At 34.7% G+C, this 20,005-nt stretch overlaps 1 protein-coding gene across 9 annotated transcripts in view; it reads left to right on the top strand.

The window, feature by feature from the left end:
• The window catches only part of SYNJ1 (synaptojanin 1), an 86,320-nt gene that overhangs the window by 37,933 nt on the left and 28,382 nt on the right, over positions 1-20,005 (top strand). For 4 of the 9 annotated variants that reach the window (XM_064380098.1, XM_012446380.2, XM_064380099.1 and 1 more), the window contains exons 11-20: positions 939-1,091; positions 3,894-4,059; positions 6,347-6,370; positions 9,385-9,576; positions 12,419-12,503; positions 16,273-16,413; positions 16,710-16,902; positions 17,460-17,618; positions 19,080-19,236; positions 19,837-19,954. In XM_064380098.1, coding sequence (XP_064236168.1) covers positions 939-1,091; positions 3,894-4,059; positions 6,347-6,370; positions 9,385-9,576; positions 12,419-12,503; positions 16,273-16,413; positions 16,710-16,902; positions 17,460-17,618; positions 19,080-19,236; positions 19,837-19,954 — 1,388 coding nt within the window. The remainder of the gene's footprint in view (positions 1-938; positions 1,092-3,893; positions 4,060-6,346; positions 6,371-9,384; positions 9,577-12,418; positions 12,504-16,272; positions 16,414-16,709; positions 16,903-17,459; positions 17,619-19,079; positions 19,237-19,836; positions 19,955-20,005) is intronic. The other 5 variants (XM_012446360.2, XM_012446367.2, XM_012446385.2 and 2 more) reach the window with 2 other exon arrangements.

The raw sequence follows: 20,005 nt of genomic DNA, 5'->3' as shown, positions 1-20,005 counted from the left end.
ATGATACAGGAGGCCCTGGGACTTATTTTGTTTTATTCTCCATGCTGGCAAAGAACAGCTGTAGTGTAAGTCTCTAGGTAATTAAATGAACCCAGTTTTTTTATATTATTTGGTTCTTCTATATGGATCATAACCATACTTATATAAGATAAAATAAAACATACATAAAAATGCAAGGCATAGAATATGGCTGGATTCCAAATAAACAGACTGGATAAACATTGAACACTGCTTTGACTCTGTCAGATTTCAAGGCTGGAATTCATGCATATTAAGATCAATAATTTTTTGAAACACTTTTATTGTTTTATGTGATAAGGACCTGTAGAAGCCCAGAGGTCCTTGAATTCCTTGCATGCTATTTTCCCTAGTTCTTCCATATGGAAGAACTATATTACTATATAAATTACTATATTACTGATACAGATTTTATTCATAAAAAGCTGTCATGACTTTATTCAGAGATTTTACTTATTTTCTTTATTTTGTGACAGTTGAAGAGCAACTCCTTTTTTTATATGTTTTTGCCTTAATTACTTAAACTTAGAACACCAGTCCAAAAATTATATAGAGACCTAGTTATTTATATTTAGGTAAACTAAACATTTTTCTCAATTCTAATGCAGGCTGTTGATTGATTAATTCTTTTAGGTGGGCAAGATAAACAACTCTGATTTATAGGGATACTTTAATAAGTTTTATCATTCAACCAGAAAGAAGTCCTTATCAGTACTTGTAGTTTTCATTGATATAGCATTTATTTTAAAAATTGAAATGATGGGAACTAACACAACCTAGTAAAGTGTTAATGTTTTCGGAATCTGGTCCCAAATAGTGCTATAATGATAAATTTTGGTTTGATTCTGGTGGTTCTTAAAAGCCATATTACAATTTAATTTATTAATGTACTTATAAAAATGTTTCTTTTGCTGTTTTAGATGCTAGCTAAACAGTTGGAAGCTCTTGGTTTAGCTGAAAAGCCTCAGTTGGTGACTCGCTTTCAAGAAGTTTTTCGGTCAATGTGGTCTGTGAACGGTGATTCAATCAGTAAGATATATGCAGGAACTGGAGCTCTTGAAGGGAAAGCGAAGGTAGATCTAGATCTATCACAGCATTATAGAATATCCTCTTTTTCCTCTCTTCATCAAACTTTTAAAAGGCCTTTTAAAGATTAATAGATGGTTTAAATTAATAGATGTGTTTTAGAATGCTGTTTAATGTGCTTTTATGCCTTCTTTGATACTTCCTTTCATAGTGGATACTAGTGAATAAATGGAAGATAGATATTTCCCTAAGTTTGGGAAGTATGTATATATGACATATCTAGTCATTTAGTGATAATCCACTATATTTCTCTTTTTTTCATGATTTTTCCCTTGTATATCTGTTTTACTTTTCGTATTGTTTGTTTTGATTACAAATATGATTTTTTTTTGAGACAGAGTCTTGCTTTGTCACCCAAGCTGGAGTGCAGTGGCACGATCTCGGCTCACTGAAATTTCCACCTCCCAGGTTCAAGCAATTCTCCTGCCGCAGCCTCCCAAGTAGTTGGATTATAGATATGCTTTTTAAAACCATAGACCTCTTAATAAAGGGTTCTCTCTTATTTGGCTTTGTGTTCCCTGCACTTGATACAGTGCCTAATGTTAATAGATGTGTGACGTATGCCACTTGGACAAATAAGTCAATCAACAGTTTATGCAGTGCTTACTATGAACCCAACATTAGGGCATAATTTGTCTTGTCTTATCTTACCTTGGGAAGGCGGCTATCAAGATATGCCAAAGAAGTGTGAGATATGGACTGCGTTCGGTGGCTCGTGCCTGTAATCCCAGCACTGTGGGAGGCCGAGGCAGGCGGATCACTTGCACCCGGGAGTTCTAGACTAGCCTGGCCAACATAGTGAAACCCCATCTCTACTGAAAATTGAAAATACTAGCTGGGTGTGGTGGCGCACACCTGAAATCTCAGCTATTCCGAAGTTTGCTTGAACCCAGGAGGCAGAGGTTGCAGTGAACCAAGATCATGCTGCTGTACTCCAGCCTGGGTGACAGAGTGAGACTGTCTCAAAAAAAAAAAAAAAAAAAAAAATGGACTTAATTATAATTGTCTGTTTCATCATTACTTTTTATTTCCTGATATTATCTACAGACTACCTTCTTCTTGAATATTTGGCCCTTATTGAGGGAGTTTGGAACAATACTTGAGATAGTTTTCATTATTTTATCTACTTAATATTTGTTTAACTTTTTAAGGATCCTGGCCTTACTTGAATTTATCAACTTTCTAAATCTCCACAATTCCTCAGATTATTTCAAGAATAGAAATGAGAACATTTATCACTTTTATAGTTCTCATTCAGCTTCTTCCATATAGCAACTGAAATTCTTTAAAGACCATTCATGATCTCTAAGTCTTCTTTTAATTTCCATATCTTCCTCTTCTGTGTCTCATAATATGCCATGCCTCTGCCCAGAGGTATTAGCCTTACCTGTAAAGTTTCTTTTGTTCAACTCATAGAAATAATTTGTATTGACTTTTACAAATATTTACTTCTTAAATGGTCCCTATTTTTATAAACCTGAAATTGTTAAACTTTGATTTATTGCTTTTAAATTAAGAACATAATTCTTGCTATTAAAAGCTGATTCTCAAACTATTGCTTAAGATATTCTTTTATATTCTACCTTTTTATTTCTGCAGTGACTACAATATATGTACAGAGGTTACATATATTTTCAGTGGTCTTTTATCTTTAACATAATATATAAAACTTTATACATTAAATATGCTAGTCTGAATTGAACTAAAATCTAACATCTGAACTGCTCTTTCTTTTCCTTTCTCTGGGTTCCTTATTATTGCCTGATATTGTGAATGGTGAGTGTCTTTTCAAATAATGTTATTTGCATATGTTATTATGTAGAAAGAAATAACATTTAGTGCCAAACATTAATTGCTTATTAAATATAGTGGTATCATTTAACAGCATTGAAGAAAGCTGGTTCTTCATTTAGTGGAATTTAAGAAAATTGGCTCTTTATTCTTAAAAGAAGCCTCAAGTTACTGTTATTTCTTTAAAGAATAAAAATTACATATTGCAAACTAAAGTTATTTTCTAAAAGGTAAAAGTTTTTTTGTTTGTTTTGACAATCAGCAAAATCCGTAAGATCAAAATAAATCATTATGGTACCTAACATGCATAAGTAAAATATATATTCATTGAAAGTTATAATCAACTCTCACTATAGGAATAAGTTTATTAGTTTATGATGTATTTTTACATAGGCAATAAAATGGCTCAAAATACACAAACTGTAGTTTACATGTAATATTTGTTTATGAACTGTACTTATAAATTTCTTTTGAGAAGTAGACCTTCATTCTTAGATTTAGTTTTAATTTTAACTAATGTAAGCTATTTGGGAGCAATTTCCATTTTCTTTTTCTACTACCAAAGTATTTTGAAGTTTTTCTAGGGTCATTTAGCTCAGTGTATCTTCTTTTATCTCCCATTTCTCCCTACCAATTTTATCCCCAAGTTTACAAATTACCTTCTAAGAAGGAATTTTCTTGTTTTAAATAAGTTCACTTCAGTTTATTTTCTTCGTAATAAGCAATTTTAAACATTTGTTGCTCTAGATGTCATTACCGGATGTGGTTGTAGCACTGAGCTTTTTCACTTCTTTGTACAGAGCTTTAATCCAAAAGAAGAAAGGAAGCAGTGATGTGTTGGAGGCATTTTAATTGTCATGATTATATATTCAAAATAGAACGATTAGGTCCTTTTTTATACTAAAATCGTATAAAACTGATTTAAAATTTCAAAATACCTACTGAGTAAAATCAGTAATATTTAAAATGAAAATGTATGCTCCTTTTTTTCTCAACAGGCTGGAAAGTTAAAAGATGGTGCTCGTTCTGTTACCAGAACTATTCAGAATAACTTCTTTGACAGCTCTAAGCAAGAGGCCATTGATGTTTTGCTACTGGGAAATACTCTGAATAGTGATTTAGCTGACAAAGCTCGAGCACTTTTAACTACTGGAAGTTTGCGTGGTATGTGCACTTTATATTTTATTTACTTTGTTATTTATATTCCTAAAAGTCCAAGAGGTAAATGTCAACTTATTTACACAAACAATTTTTAGTTGGTTAAAATAGTTTCGAAGGGATTTCTATAAAGGTAATTTTTGAAAATTACAGTCTCCAAAGGAAGTTTGTCTGTTTTAAAATGTTCGTACAATCAGTGGTGTTACTAAGCTGTGAATTGAGGCCCATGCATGGTTTCTTCTATAGATTATGATTGAGGGGGTAAATAATTTAAGCATTGTTAACTTTGTACAAGGCAGTATTTCATAGAATATGCAGCTAGTACTTTTAACAGAGCATTTAATAATTAATTATATAAAAAAATGCTTTACTGGAAAAAGTAATGCCTATATTGGTTATTTTTTTAATCAGCACCCCAAAAGTTTCTGTAATTTGGTCTTAGCTTTTAATTGCTATTGTTTGAATAAGCATTAAATCATATTAATAATTTAAAGTAGTGCTAATTACTGGGTACTAACTGCTATTACCAGTTTTAATATTAGAAATAAATATATGGCCTTCATCGTAGGTTTTCACTTTCCATTGTGTCTTTTATTAAAATCAAAAGAAAGCTTCTGTCAGTGAGTAGCATGATGGGAAAACTCAACATTTATTGAGAACTTAATAGATTAGACTTGCTTATTCTTTCTCTAAAATGTATTGAGGTATAATTGACAAAATAAATTAGACTTTCTTAATTGTACTTTTTTCCATTTTAACTTTTTAGCACTCTGAAAAAAAATTTTTCTGTTAGCCCTAAACCAAACTGTTTAATGTTCCCTGTTCAAATGGGAGAAAATTGTTTCTGCATCAAGTAATGTATTCTTGGGTAATTACTTGGTCAAATAGGTTATGGATTCTTTCAGAATTCTGCATGGTACCTAAAGGTAGTTAATTATAGACAGCTCCTCAGGGATCTGTAAGTGGGCTGAGGAACTTAAACCTACTAAATCTCCAAAAAATATCTGATCTTAGCTACTACTTTCAACTTCAGGCTTTTTTCCTGGCTTCCAAAAGTAGAGACTTGATTCATTTGTGTTTTGTCACCTCTTTCCACTTGTGCCTACTTTGATGTGGAGGCATTAATAAGCAACAGTTGAAAGTAAATGGTTGAAGGAAAGAAGAGGAGAAGCAAGGGACCTATGTAATCCCCAAGCTTCAGCATCAGTGTTTTTAGTTTCTTGCACATTTTACTCTATGTAAAATAATACCTTTTTAAAAAAGTACATTCAGTTCTGTTGCAACGCTTGTTCTGAGAATGGGAATTTGTTCCAATATAATTGATATATTAGGGAACTATTTGAGCATAAGGCCAATTTCGCATGAGCTTATGTGTGATTTTGCTGGCAAGCAACACTAGGTAAATGCAGAAAAGTGCACCCAGCAGAACTAAGATAGCTAGAAATATATACAACACACATACACATATGCACACACACCTCAAACATCTTTCCCTGCCTCAGTTCACTGTGATGAACCATATCCACCCACATCTGTTGTTTCAACTTTCCATCTAATTTCGGATATCCCTTTGTCCATTATTCACATTATAAGCTGCACCATGTTGATGCCCATTTCTACAATCCAACTTCATTCAAGATGAAGTGACTTATTAATGGTTATATTCATTCATTTTATAACCATTTTACATGTGTAATATCATGCTACTGTTTTTATGAGGTTTCTATCTTTTTTGGTGTGTCACTGTTGACGTTTTTGAATGTGGTACCCCACCCTATTTTTTCCCATTAAGCCCTGTGGCTATGGGAATTTGCACAATTTGCATAGCATAGTGATGTGTTTAGAATACATTTGTCTTGTTATAGCTGAACTGGTTGTACTTATCAACTGCTAAGTCCCAGAAATAATACTAAAAGATGTATATTAGGGCAATATCTTCCATATCTTAAACATCCTCTTAGATTTTCATATTCATATTCATAATCTCACATGTGTGCACATGCATGCATAACATACACACAGGAGCAGCCAGAAGAGCAGGCCTAGGAGCTTCTGATGGTGTAACGGTGGACATCACTGAGTCACTGTAGGATTTTTCTTAGATGCAGAAGGTTTGTATCAGTCATTGTCATTTATTTGTAACCTTTGGTGTTCTATAGCCATCAGAAAAATAAGTTATCAGATTGACTTAAAATAAAAAAGTGAGGTCATCTCAAAATGTTTGTCACTATACATTTTAACTGTAACTTGTTTTTACTAATGATTCTTTGTTTTTTTCTTGATGCATCCATAGTTTCTGAACAGACATTACAGTCAGGTACAGTATAGAAAATCAATCTATAAATAAAAGCCATTTTTTCTTAATTTTTCTGAAGTTGATATTGTAAACAAATAAAGCCATATAATTGGAAACTTTCTTATTTTGCCATCAGATTCTAACAGGATAAATTGATATCTTGTTTTAATCTGAGAAAAGAATTTCAAGCTTGAGAAAATTAAATACTTCATTCTGAAGAAAATGTGCAGTGCTCTTTGTCTTCCTGTAGCAATTGCTTAATTCCAATTAAAGATAATTCAGCTAGTTTTAATTTCACTCTTACATTTCATTGAACAAACATTATTAGTGTTATGTGTTACTCTTTTTTTTTTTTGAGACGGAGTCTTGCTGCATCACCCGGCTGGAGTGCAGTGGCTTTGTGCCACCACGCCCAGCTAATTTTTGTATTTTTAGTAGAGACAGGGTTTCACTGTGTTGGCCAGGATGATGTCGATCTCTTGACCTCGTGATCTGCCCACTGCGGCCTCCCAAAGTGCTGGGATTACAAGTGTGAGCCACCGAGCCTGGCCAGTGTTATGCCTTACTCTTAATAGGCTAATGGAAAAAAATCCAGATGTAACTACTTTGGATTAATTTCTGAGTGTCATCTGTGATCTTTATGACTACTCAACAGCATTTCTCACACTTAATATTTAAGAAGGTAATGTCTCATTTCCTTATTGTGAGTGAAATAGTTTAAAAACTACAGACTTGCACTAAAATATGATCTGAAATCTTTTAATTTTAAAAAGTGCCAAGATTTCTAACAAATAATAGTTAAGTGTGTAAGACCTAAAGATTATTTTTTTTCTTGCCTATCTATTTTTAGAAATCTCACGTCTTCATTCTCTGGGCGAGGATTATGATCTTGTCTTTAAACATGAATCTGCGGCAAAAGGAATGAAGCTTAACTCTTGCCAGATATTTAGTTGAAAAGGATTTGCTATCACTTAAGAATTGTTTGGCTTAGTTATTGTTCTGAATGTTTTGAGAAGCTGTTGATTATTTTTTTGAGAAGGGTAGAGGAAGGGAGCACCTGGATATATTTTTGAGTTATATAATGAACATCATTTTCTGAAATGGTATGGTATTTAGGGATAGACATCTGTTGTTTGAGCATGGACTCATTGTTTCTTTCTTTAAATTTTTTATTTTATTTCAACTCATTGTTTCTTTAAGCACATTAAGGTGCCACCAGTTAAGAGTAAACTAGGAATATTTTATTACCTTATTTCATTTAAAAACTGACTTGATTTTATTAGTTTATTTAGTATGTGAGGCAGTACATTTTTGTTCACACAGTTCATTGTCTTGCTGAATATTTTAAGCCGTGTAGTTATTATAGAACTTGGGTGTTGATATAGAACGGATTGTGGAAGCGATGTTTGCGTTAGTAACAACAACAGTGACTTCAATTTTAAAGACTAATGATAAACCGTAATAGTAGAGAATTATTTTTATCTAGGTACAGTCAGCTTTGAATTAACCATACCAACAGGCCAAACAATCTGTTTTCATTACCACCCAGACACCTCTATACAAGCAATCAAAGCAAACATCAAGATGGTGAGAAATCTGCATATCTGCCCCTGGAACCATTGGGGATATACTTACCTAAATCAGCAGTTCCACAGGTCAAAATTAGTTTTGCAATAATACTAACATGTTATTTGCCTTTTTCACTCTCATTTCCTCGTAAGACTGCTGTATCTTGGTATCATAAGATGATAATATAAAATAAGATCATGTAGTAAAAGGTGAAAATAGTTTTGGTGTCCTTTTCCTGTTACCGGTTAGCTGCCAATTAAATGCAAATTCTCTTTTTAGGTCGAGGTGCTTTTAAGGTTCTATGCTGATAATTTAACCAAAATGGAATGTGGTTTAGAAAGGGACAAGATAGGTTGTAGACCCCCCCCCAAAAAAGGAGAGATTGAAGATTCAAAATGTATTGATCATTCATTCATTTAACAATTATTTATTGAGCACTTACTGTGTACTAGGTACTTTTTTAGTTACTAGGAGTATTGCGATAAAGAAAACAGACTAACATGTCTGCGCTCATGAATCTTCTATTCTCATGAGGGGAGACAGTAGGATAAGTAAATAAAATAATAGTTTATAAATGTGATAAATGCTATAGAGAAAAATAAAGCAGGGAGAAGATAATGGAAAGTTAGGGGCAGAGTGCAGTTTAAATAAAGTGGTCAGAGAAGGCCTCATTGGAAAGTAAAGACTTGAAGGATGTGCAGGAAGAACGTTGAAGACTGTGGGCACAGCCAGTGCGAAGACCTGTGGTGGAAGCAGGCTTGGCATGTTTTTGAAACAGCAGGAAGGCCAGCGTCTGAGCAATGAGTGCACTAGGGAGAGTGGAAGATGAGGGTGGAAAAAGAAGACAAATTGTTTAGGGCCTTTCGGATCATTGTTGAAGCACTTTGGCTTCCACTTGAGTGAGATGGGAAACATTTAGTAGTGATTTCATTTTCAGAAATATCATCTTGTATTTTTGTCAAGGAGACATTATTCATCAAGCTGCCTTTCATAGCTAGAATCTTAAATGTAAATGTTCTTAAATGTTTTTGTTTGGAGAAAAATCAGATTTATATTTTTATCAGACTCTTAATGAAAGTTGTAGAAAATTAATTGCTATCTTCCTAAAAGTGTATATTTCTTAGGATTTGTACAGTATAAAATAATGTACCATTTCACTGAAACAGAACTATTTGTTCTGCATGTTTTATATTGCTGCAGTAATTCTGTATCTGTAATAGTTTTTTTTTTTTTTTTTACTTTGGCTATAGTATTTAATATTGACTTTTTTTTTTTAAGATGTGTTGGTTAATTGCCTCATGCCAGGCTTTGCATTGAAGGCTGATCTTTTTTTGTGCCTGTGCATGTATGTTTTGCTTGTTCATGCTTGTGATAATTGTACTTTCGAGTCATATCTCAGTTATGAAAATCAATTTTTATAAATGCTTTAATGCAGCTAAAATTCTGTTGTGTCTTGTCTCATTTAGCATCTTCTAAAGTACTAAAGAGCATGTGTGAGAATTTCTACAAATATTCAAAGCCGAAGAAAATTCGAGTATGTGTTGGAACCTGGAACGTGAATGGTGGGAAACAATTTCGCAGCATAGCTTTCAAGAATCAGACACTCACTGACTGGCTTCTTGATGCACCCAAGTTAGCTGGCATCCAGGAGTTTCAAGGTTGACTTTTTATAATATGGACTTAGTTAATAAATCCTGACTGTGATGTATTACTCTAGAAAACAAATATACCACTTTAGAGTATGCATTAATTTATAAAAAAAACCTTGGAGCTATACATTTGAAGGCCAACATCTTTAAAGATCACATATATTAAAATCTTACCTTTTTAAAATTTCTAGACCTTTAGTTTCTACTTCATAAAAATATGTAATGATAAAACAAAAAATTTTTTTTCATAGTTGATTTTCAGAAGTAGGAATTTACACATAAATAGATTTCTTTGAAGGCAGCCACACACATAATAAAATCTAGTTCTTTTTTTATTTTAAATGGACATAAACCAAGATTATGTCCCTTTAAAATTGATCATTTATTAATTTTAATTAAAATTACATAATTAAAATATATTTGATCATTTGAGTTTTATTTTTCAAACCTATATCCCATTTTTTAATTCTTAATCCTCTATTTAGTTACTAAGATAAGAAATAGCAGGGTGAATCTTGAGTAGCCTTATAAAACTTGTGATATTTATTGGTACTTTACATAATAACTTAAGAGTACTGGTTTATCCTTGAAAAACTTTGTTGGCATTCAGTTTGGGTACTCTGCACCAAACTGTTAATAGCCAGAAGCAAACTTTGAGCAGAGGATACTTATTAAGATTTTGGGCTGGGCATGGTGGCTCACGCCTGTAATCCCAGCACTATGGAAGGGGGCAGGTGGATCACCTGAGGACAGGAGTTCCAGACCAGCCTGGCCAACATAGTGAAACCCCATCTCTACTAAAAATGCAAAAATTAGCTGGATGTGGTGGCAGGCGCCTCTAATCCCAGCTACTCGGGAGGCTAAGGCAGGAAAATCACTTTAACCTGGGAGGTAGAGGTTGCAGTGAGCCGAGATCGTGCCATTGTACTCCAGCCTGGGCAACAAGAGTGAAATTCCATCTCTAAAAAACAAAAAAAAAAGATTAGAATCATCAATTTAATTTTCTTCAAAAATTAGCTTTAATTCCTTTTTAAAATAGTATATAAATACCAAGTTTTATAGTGAGGGTGAAGTGTATAGGAAATGGTGTGAGATACAGATTTTTCTTTTGTAGTTATTTTTCATCAGTCCCATCTTAAACCCTGGGATTTTCCCCAAACTTTTTATTAAAATGCTCTTGGTTTTTTTTTTTTTTTTGAGATGGAGTTTAGCTCTTGTCGTCCAGGCTGGAATGCAGTGGCAGGATCTCAGCTCACTGCAACCTCCGCCACCAGGGTTCAAACAATTCTCCTGCCTCAGCCTCCCGAGTAGCTGAGATTACAGGCGTCTGCCACCACACCCGACTAATTTTTTGTATTTTTAGTAGAGACAAGGTTTCACCATGTTGACCAGGCTGGTCTCAAACTCCTGACCTCAGGTGATCCACCCCCTCGGCCTCCCAAAGTATTGTGATTACCAGCGTGAGGCACTGCACCCGGACTAAAATGCCCTTTAGGTTTTAAGTGAACTTAAAGTTGTAATAGTAATAATAATAAAAGCTAACACTATAATTCTGTGTACTTTACATGTGTTCATTTAATACTCAGAGTAGACCTATTATTACATAGACACCATTATTCCAATTTTACACATGAGGAAACAGACATAGAAAGGGAAGTAACCTGCCCATGTTTGTGCAGTAGTGGCAAACCCATGATTTGAACTCAGTTTGGCTTTAGAGTCTGTGTGCCAGGCTGCATTTTATGTGTGAACTTGGACAAATCTATCTGTAAATAAAAGACAAAAAATAATCTTTCTTATAAGGTGTTTATGTGGCAAATTAAATGAGGTGATGTATGCATGAGCCTTGCACATAATAGCCGTCAATACATATATTTTTAATTCTCAGTGTTAGTTCAGACTATTTATAGGCTCCCTTCCCCACCCCCCTTTTTGAGACAGGGTCTTTTTTCTATTGCCCAGGCAGGGGTGCAGTGGCCATATCATAGGTCACTACAACCTCAAACTGCTGGGCTCAAAAGATCCTCCCTCCTCAACCTTCTGAGTAGCTATGACTACATGCATGCCACCATGCTAAGCTAATTTTTTTGTTTTTAGTTTTTGTAGTGATGGGGGTCTTACTATGTTGCCCAGGCTGATCTCAAACTCCTGGCTTCAAGTGATCTTCTCACCTCTGCCTTCTAAAGTGTTTGGCATTATAGGCAGGGGCTGTAGCATCTGGTCATATAGGCTCTTTCTAGCTGTTTGTCATCATTTCTAGAAACTTGGGGCACCCAAAGTCTCTCTGGGCTGTTTTCTCAAGCAGCTCTATTCTCCTTTAGTCTTTAGTATCTAGACAGAGTAATGTGTCTTAGTTTCTGGATCTTTCCTAGTTTTCCTGGATTTCTTTCAACCAGAAAATAGCGAAAAGATCAAGCTTACGTTTTTCACATTTTAATGTGAAAAATTCCTCCCGTTACCTGCAATTTGAGGTAGTTTCTCAGTCGCTTTATTCCTTGTACCTTTTCTGAATAATTTCTTTCTCTCTCCAGTTTTATGTGAGATTTTGATTTGAGAAATGCTTTATTTCTCTGCTGTCCTTGGTAAAAATTTTAGCAAGTTTTTTCAAAGTGAATTCTGAAAGGACTTAAGAATCTTCAAGGTTAACAAACAAAGAAGCAAACTTAGGACACCTGAATAGAAAGTAAATTTTAATTTATTCCACTCAAGAGTTTTTGCCTTTAATATGAATTTGGTTAAACTCAAAGCACAAAAATCAATTTTTATGAAATCCAGTGTTATGTTGTGTTGGGTGGGGTTGCCATTTGCCTGAGGCTATGTTTTAAAGTATTTCTTGGATGCTTAATTTTAGATAAAAGAAGTAAGCCAACTGATATATTTGCAATTGGTTTTGAAGAAATGGTAGAATTGAATGCTGGAAACATTGTGAATGCAAGGTAAGCTGCCACATAATACACTGAAAAATTTGCCCGTTGAGGGAAACTATGGAGGAAAGATAATTAAGTAATTGTTACAAGGATAGCTTGAAATAATAAATGGAAAGGTGCTTGTTAAACTGTAAAAGAGCATTTTTCAAACTTTTGGGTCTGAGGATCTCTCTGCACACTTAAAAATATTGAGAATGTTAAAAGAACTTTTGTTAATGTTTATATCTCTTGATATTTATTATATTAGAAATTAAAAATGAAAATTTAAAAACATTTAATTCACTTAAGAACAATAATAAACCTATTACATGCTAACATAAAATAATTTTTTTGAAAAATAACTTTTTCAAAACAAAAAATTTACTGAGAAGGGTGGCACTGTCTTGTAGTTTTGCAAATCTCTTTAATGTCTAGTTTAAAACAGCCAGATTCTTACATCTACTTCTGTGTCAGTCTACTGCAGTATGTTTTGCTTGAAGTGTATGAAGAAAAATCACATAACTATGTAGTTTGAAAAGAAAATATTTTTATAACCTTTCCAGATAATTTCTTCTCTAATACTATACCAAAACAGATAATTTCTTCTCTGTTGTAGTGTAGATAACAGAAAATTGTTATCTTGGTATAGTGTAGATAAGACACCACACCAAATGGTAGTCTTAAAGGTTAGTTGCAAAATGGAATCTGAAACCATATCGATAAACTTTTTGTGCTCTATTAGTCTAAAATTCATCGATCTTTTACCTTTGCATGATTTTGTAACATTGTGTATTGGTCCCTTGGGGTAATACTAGTTTCCTAAGTTATGTAGCTCTTCCAAATTTTAACACATTTCATTATATAATATCAAAGCATCATATTGGTTAATTACCATCACTGGTAATTGCATCAGAGAATAATTTTTGGGAAGCTGTAAGGATCATGGTAGCAGATACAAGTTTTCCAGAATACTAATTTTTGCCTGAAAACTCAAGCTTTACCATTGAAAACAAATACTCTTGGTTGTTTTTCTTGAAGAGACAGGCTTAGTTGAAAAAAATGCCAAATAACGTAAGTCTGAATAACCATCATCTGTCATTAGTTCTTTTAAGGAAAAATTGTATTTTCCAAAGAAAGTGGCAGTTTGATTCACAAAGTATTTTCTTTTTTTGAGATAAATATCGTAAGTCAGTATACCACACAAGTGCTTTGTGTGTATTTCCTGTGTATCACACGGAATATTAAAAAGATGTGACCTGGGTTGAGCTTTGATCAAATGAATAATGTTGAGTGCTTCATCAAGGACATTCTTAGGTGAAGTGGCTTTTTTTTTTTTTTTTAACTGCAAGTGTATGGCAGTGGGGATTATAATGATGACTAGTATAGTTTGGTACCTGGATTCAAGGGAAAGTACCAGCACTTTTACCGATGGTTGCTTTTGTGCCATCAGTGCAACTGTCAGTCAACACAGTGAAAGATGCCTTAATAGTATTATGAAAATAGTTGTGACCCCATGAGCTTTGGGAACTCTCAAAGATATCCCCAGACTACGCTTTTGAAACTGCTGCTCTGAACCCATATTAGAAATACAAATTATATTTGTGAAGTTTAAAGTTTTTATTTTATTTTAACAAAGTATGCTTGCTTTTAAATTTCAGCAGTTTCCCATCTTTTGTGACATTTTTAAAGATGTTTCAGGAGGAAATTATGGGTTGAAATAGTCAATTTTGCAAATGACAAATATTTCATTAGCCAAAATGAATAACAGTTCACATCTGGACAATTGGAAAGAAATTAACTTCACTCATTTTGTTGTTTGATTATGTTTCGTGAAAAACATATTCAGGTCTTAAACTAGAATATAACTCTGAGGGTTCCTAGTACCAAGTGCATTGATCAGTTGTTTGTCTAAATAGAATTTAATTAAATCTTCTTTAGGCTAGGTTTAATCAAAGTCTTCTTTAGGCCAGGCATGGTGGCTCACACCTGTTACCCTAGCACTTTGGCAGGCCAAGGCAGGTGGATCACTTGAGGCCAGGAGTTCAAGACCAGCCTGGCCAACATAGTGAAACCCCGGCTCTACTAAAACTACAAAAATTAGCTGGATGTGGTGGCACATGCCTGTAATACCAGCTACTCAGGAGGCTGAGGCAGGGACAATCACTTGAGCCCTGGAGACGGAGTGAGTAGAGATCGCGCCACTGCACACTCCAGCCTGGGTTGCAGAGCGAGACTCCCCGCCCCATATATATGTATGGAATTTATATATATTCTTCTTTAATAAAGTGGTGAATATTTATTCATTTTATTTAAGCAGCATCTACTGAGTACCACTCTAGGTACCTCCAATGAATAAAACAGACAAAAATCCCTATCTTTGTGGACTTCGTATTCTAGTGGGAAGAAACAGACAGTCAACAATAACTACAATAAGTAAATTATATAGCATGTTAGAAAAGTGCAGTGGAAAATAGAGGAAAAGGATCAACTATAGGGACACAGAGAAGTGTTGGCAGTCTTAATAACAGGATAAGGTTCATTGAGAAGATGAGGAATGAGTTTCAGCTACTTGGGAGGCTGATGATGGGAGGATCACTTGAACCCAGGCAGAGGTTGCAGTGAACCAAGATCCTGCCACAGCACTGCAGCCCTGGGTAACAGAGTGAGATCCCATCTCAAAAAATAAAAAAGAGATTAGGAGACATAACAGGCAAATGTAATATATGGACCTTGTCTGGACCCTTTTAAAAGAAAGAAACCAACTGTTAGAAGATTTTTTTTTTTGATAAATGGGGAACTTTATGTATAAACTACTAGATGATATTAAGGAATTAATGTTTAAATGTGATAATAGCATTGTGAGTATGTAAAAATAAAAATGTCCCATTGCATTAGAGATACATACAGGAGTATTTGCAGGTGAAATAGCATTAAGTCTTAGATTTGGTCCAAAATATTCTAGGTTTACCAAAAAAACAAAGGTGAAGAGGGATGGAAGAAAATAGATTGGCAAAATATTGATAATTTTGAAATGGGTATATGGTGGTTTATTTAATAATTATGTTTTCTAATTTCCCATAGCAAAATTTTTTTAGAAGACATTATAATTTAGAAAAATAAAAGTAGGGAAATGTATCTGGAAGCACATATAGTTGACTCTCCATATCGATGGGTTTCACATCTTTGGGTTCAACTCATCAAAATATTAAATATTTTTAAAAATTGTGTCTGTACATGTGCAGACTTTTTTTGGTCTTTTTTACTTAAAGGCTTTTTTTGTATCATTATTCCCTAAACAATATAATATAACTGCTAGTTACATAGCATTTACATTGTATTAGGTATTACAGGTAGTCTAGAAATGGTTTGAAATATATGAGAGATGTGCATGTATTATATGCAAATACTGCTACATTTTATATAAGGGATTTGAGCATCCTTGGATTTTCGTATCCACAGGAGCTGGAACCAACCCCCCACAGATACTACGGTACTTCTCTGTGATCTTAATGAATACTTAAGGAAAAAGTAAAATGTATAAGTTTGAGTTTACTCACCCAGTGAGGAGTCATTTAATGTCTTTATATTTTCTTCATAAAGAAGTAATAGATTAGATTTTGAAGTGTGGTTTTCTTTTGTCTAAATTGTGAGTTATCTTTTTTAAAGGAAACAAAAACAGCCTAAGCTTCCTTCAGAGTCTTAGGAAGTTTGGGTAGATAAAGGTATGATTGACAATTGTCATAAAATAGGCTGTTGTCATTATCTTTTTTAAAAATCCCTTTTTAATATTTTCTTGTAGCACAACAAATCAGAAGCTCTGGGCTGTAGAACTTCAGAAGACAATCTCCAGAGACAACAAGTATGTGCTGCTGGCTTCTGAGCAGTTGGTGGGCGTCTGTTTGTTTGTTTTTATCAGACCACAGCATGCTCCTTTTATCAGGTCAGTAAACAGAACACTCTCCTAAGGCTACTTCCTACCATTAAATAACAAGAAAGAAGCCTAAAATATTTGTTGTTTCTGTTCTTCAAACAAAAACTATCCATAGTTCTTGTTTTAAAATGGGGTTTTGGGGGTTTTGATTAAAGACTCACTAATAGCTTCACTGTACTATTTCATACGCTTGTCCTCACAGTACCATATTATGTGTACTTGTATGATTATGTATATTCCTGATTTCCTATGCATGTGGAACTCTTGAAATTTCAATCTGTGATTTAGAATTCTTTGTTTCAAAGGGATGTTGCAGTTGATACTGTGAAGACTGGAATGGGAGGTGCAACTGGAAATAAGGGAGCAGTTGCAATCCGAATGCTGTTCCATACAACCAGCCTTTGCTTCGTCTGTAGCCACTTTGCTGCAGGGCAGTCACAAGTCAAAGAAAGAAATGAAGATTTTGTAGAAATAGCACGAAAATTGAGTTTTCCTATGGTAAGCTCTTGCTGCTTGTTCTTGAAGATAAAGCTTTGAAATGTGTTTTAATTTGCCCCAAATTCTACATCAATGTTTTTGAAAATTTAAGATAGTTCCTAGAAACATTTAGAAGTCCTAGATCAGCCTTCCACTGAATACACAATTTAGTCTGGGTCAGTGAATCTGCATTTTTACATAAACAATAGGGTAGAGGAAGCAGTCAGATGTGCATTTGTCTCAGGTGAGTCTGAGAGGGATTTCTTTGAGTTCTGTCTATCCTTTGTCCACAGGGAATTTCTTTGGGCAAATTGTGAGGGAAATACATAGCTTCTTATCTTTGGACCTATGAATAAAATGAGAGGCAGGTTTGCCTGTCTTAGTTCCCAGCTTGATTTTTCTCTGGGCTTAGTGATTTTGAGGTCTTGAGATTTATTTTCCTTTCACATGTATTATTACTGTTGGGTTAAAGAAACAGGACATGGGAGGAGACAAGCATATCTGAGGCGAAGAAATAGTTGTAAAACATTTTGAACGTTGATTGTTTTGAATTTAAAATTCTGTCTCATTGTTTTCAGGGAAGAATGCTGTTTTCCCATGACTATGTATTTTGGTGTGGTGATTTCAACTATCGAATCGATCTCCCTAACGAAGAAGTTAAAGAGCTCATAAGACAACAAAATTGGGATTCTCTTATAGCAGGAGATCAACTTATCAATCAGAAAAATGCCGGACAGGTATATTCATACTTGAGAAAATACTTGTATTAAGAAGATTTTGGGTCATGAAACATGACTTTTTTAATCAAGATGTTTTAAAAATTTCTTGGGGTCTTTTTATACTTATATATCTGCAGGTAAATAGATAATAGAATTATCTTTCCTTACAGTAATAAAAAAAGAGAAAACCCATACTAATTCCCAGGAAGAAAAATACATTATGTATCTATAAGATTCATTTTCTAATAGAAGGATAAACTTTTTTTTTCCTTGGTAATAGTTTAGAATCTTAGTCTTCAGGGCTGTTTTTTGGGTTAAGTCCTATAGTCATTGACTTTTTTTTCTTTTGTTTCTTATGTCATCTGACTTTTGAAACACTTCTTAAAACTTACGACCACAAAATTTGGGAAGAATTCGTTAAATTTTTTTTTTTAGGTAAAAGGATCAGTGGCCATCTGATATGGTACCTGGTGATCACCAGACTTGAATTCTAACACTTTGGGCACCACGTTACCTTTTCAGGCCTCAGCTCCTTATTTGAGAACAAGATATCAGGCTAGATGTTTCCAAAATCCCATTTACAGTTCTAAATGTCTCCTGTAACACAAAGATTGGGCAGAATTCCCTTATTCATGTTTTTGTAGTTAGTTTAATCAAATGTCAAACAGGTGGTCTTGACCGCTTCACAGGCGGGAACTGGAGTACATGGGTGCTGGCAGGGGTGGACTCTGCTCACTCAACCCACTGTGCTCCATCCCTTGTGGGAGGGGCAGCACTGGTGAGTGAGTGCAGGAGCTGGGGTGAACGCTTTTGGGCACCAGCCAGAGCTAACTCTGTACCAGCCCTGTGGCAGTGTCTAGGGGACAGCTTAGTTGAGGGTCAGCACGATAGCCTTATGCGCCCACACTCATGGCACCTGAGTTCTTGTCTGGCATCCAGGAGGAATAAGTTTGCATGAATGAATTGAAGATAGTAAATGTGGGGGTTTTATTGCCGATGAAAGTGGCTCTTGGCAGGAAGGGGAGCTGGAAAGGGGACAGAGAGAGAAGGTAATCTTCCCCTGAAGTCCAGCCAGCCAGCCCATGGCTGTACTCCTTTCCAAAACTACACCACCAGGCTGCCCCTTTGAAGTCAAGCTGCTTCTCTCTGACATCCAGCTGCTTCTGTATCTGCTAGCTGAGCCTGGGGTTTTTATGAGCATGAGATTGGGGGCAAGGCAAGGCAGGCCATGTGTGGTTTTGGAAAAGGCAACATTCGGGAGGGAAAACAGGGAGATAAGTTCTCACTTGGGGCTGTTACCACTTGGGTTGAGGGTGGGGCCCTCACTGGGGACCCACTAAGCTTTGTTCCGTTCAGCTAGAAGTGTTCGTCAGATGCACACAGATTTCTTCTGAGAGCATCCAGTATGTAATAGACATTTAATGGATGGCTGCCTTATTGCTGTTTGGGAATAACTCATTTTGTATATGTCTATTGTAGATTTTTAGAGGATTTTTAGAGGGAAAGGTGACCTTTGCTCCAACATATAAGTATGACTTGTTTTCTGATGACTATGACACCAGTGAAAAGTGCCGCACCCCTGCGTGGACAGACCGTGTCCTTTGGAGAAGAAGGAAATGGCCTTTTGATAGATCAGGTTGGGAAATGGACTTCTTTGTTTAAATGAACTAATGTAAACTTATGAGGAAGCAGGGAATAACATGATAACAAATGAGAAGAGGAGAACTATTGTTTTTCAGCAAACGTTATCCAGAATAGAATAAATGAAATTTAAATATGTCAGATTTTAAAAAATATTCTCAGATCTGTTTATCATAACATTTAATTTTTCAGCCTGTTTTCACATGATTTTATGTAAAGAGAAGGAAATATTTTTGTGAAATTTTTCATTGAAGCTAATTTAGGTTTTTAACTAAAATAACTGTAGTGGTTTGTATATGTTTTAAACTGCCACTTGTCTCTTGAATTGTTTATGAAACACCATTTGGTCACAGTCCTTTAATCTCAGAAGTAAAGCCACATCTTAATTTTTACTAAGTAAAGAATAAAACAATAACTTTACCAAAAACCTTTCTAATTTAAAGGTATTTAGACTGCCTGCCTATTACCAAGTGTTTCTGGCATTCCAGCCTCAAACCACTGAAGCTCATGAAAGAAAAGGAGAAGGCCTCTTTGCTCCACACGATATGTCCTGCTCATACAGCTTCTCTTGTGTTTTCTTTTCTTCTGACTGCAGCTGAAGATCTAGATCTTCTAAATGCTAGTTTTCAAGATGACAGCAAAATCCTCTACACGTGGACTCCAGGCACTTTGCTGCACTATGGAAGAGCTGAGCTGAAGACATCTGACCATAGGTTTAAGCAGTCTTAGTTTTTCTAATGGTGCTTGAAATTTGTTTGAAATAT

The sequence above is a fragment of the Aotus nancymaae genome, unplaced genomic scaffold (assembly GCF_030222135.1).
Source record: "Aotus nancymaae isolate 86718 unplaced genomic scaffold, 86718_ANA_hifiasm-v0.15.2.pri h1tg000022l_1, whole genome shotgun sequence".
NCBI lineage: Eukaryota > Metazoa > Chordata > Mammalia > Primates > Aotidae > Aotus > Aotus nancymaae.
The sequence above is the reverse complement of the archived record's forward strand: the minus strand, read 5'-3'. Positions and strand labels throughout refer to the sequence as shown.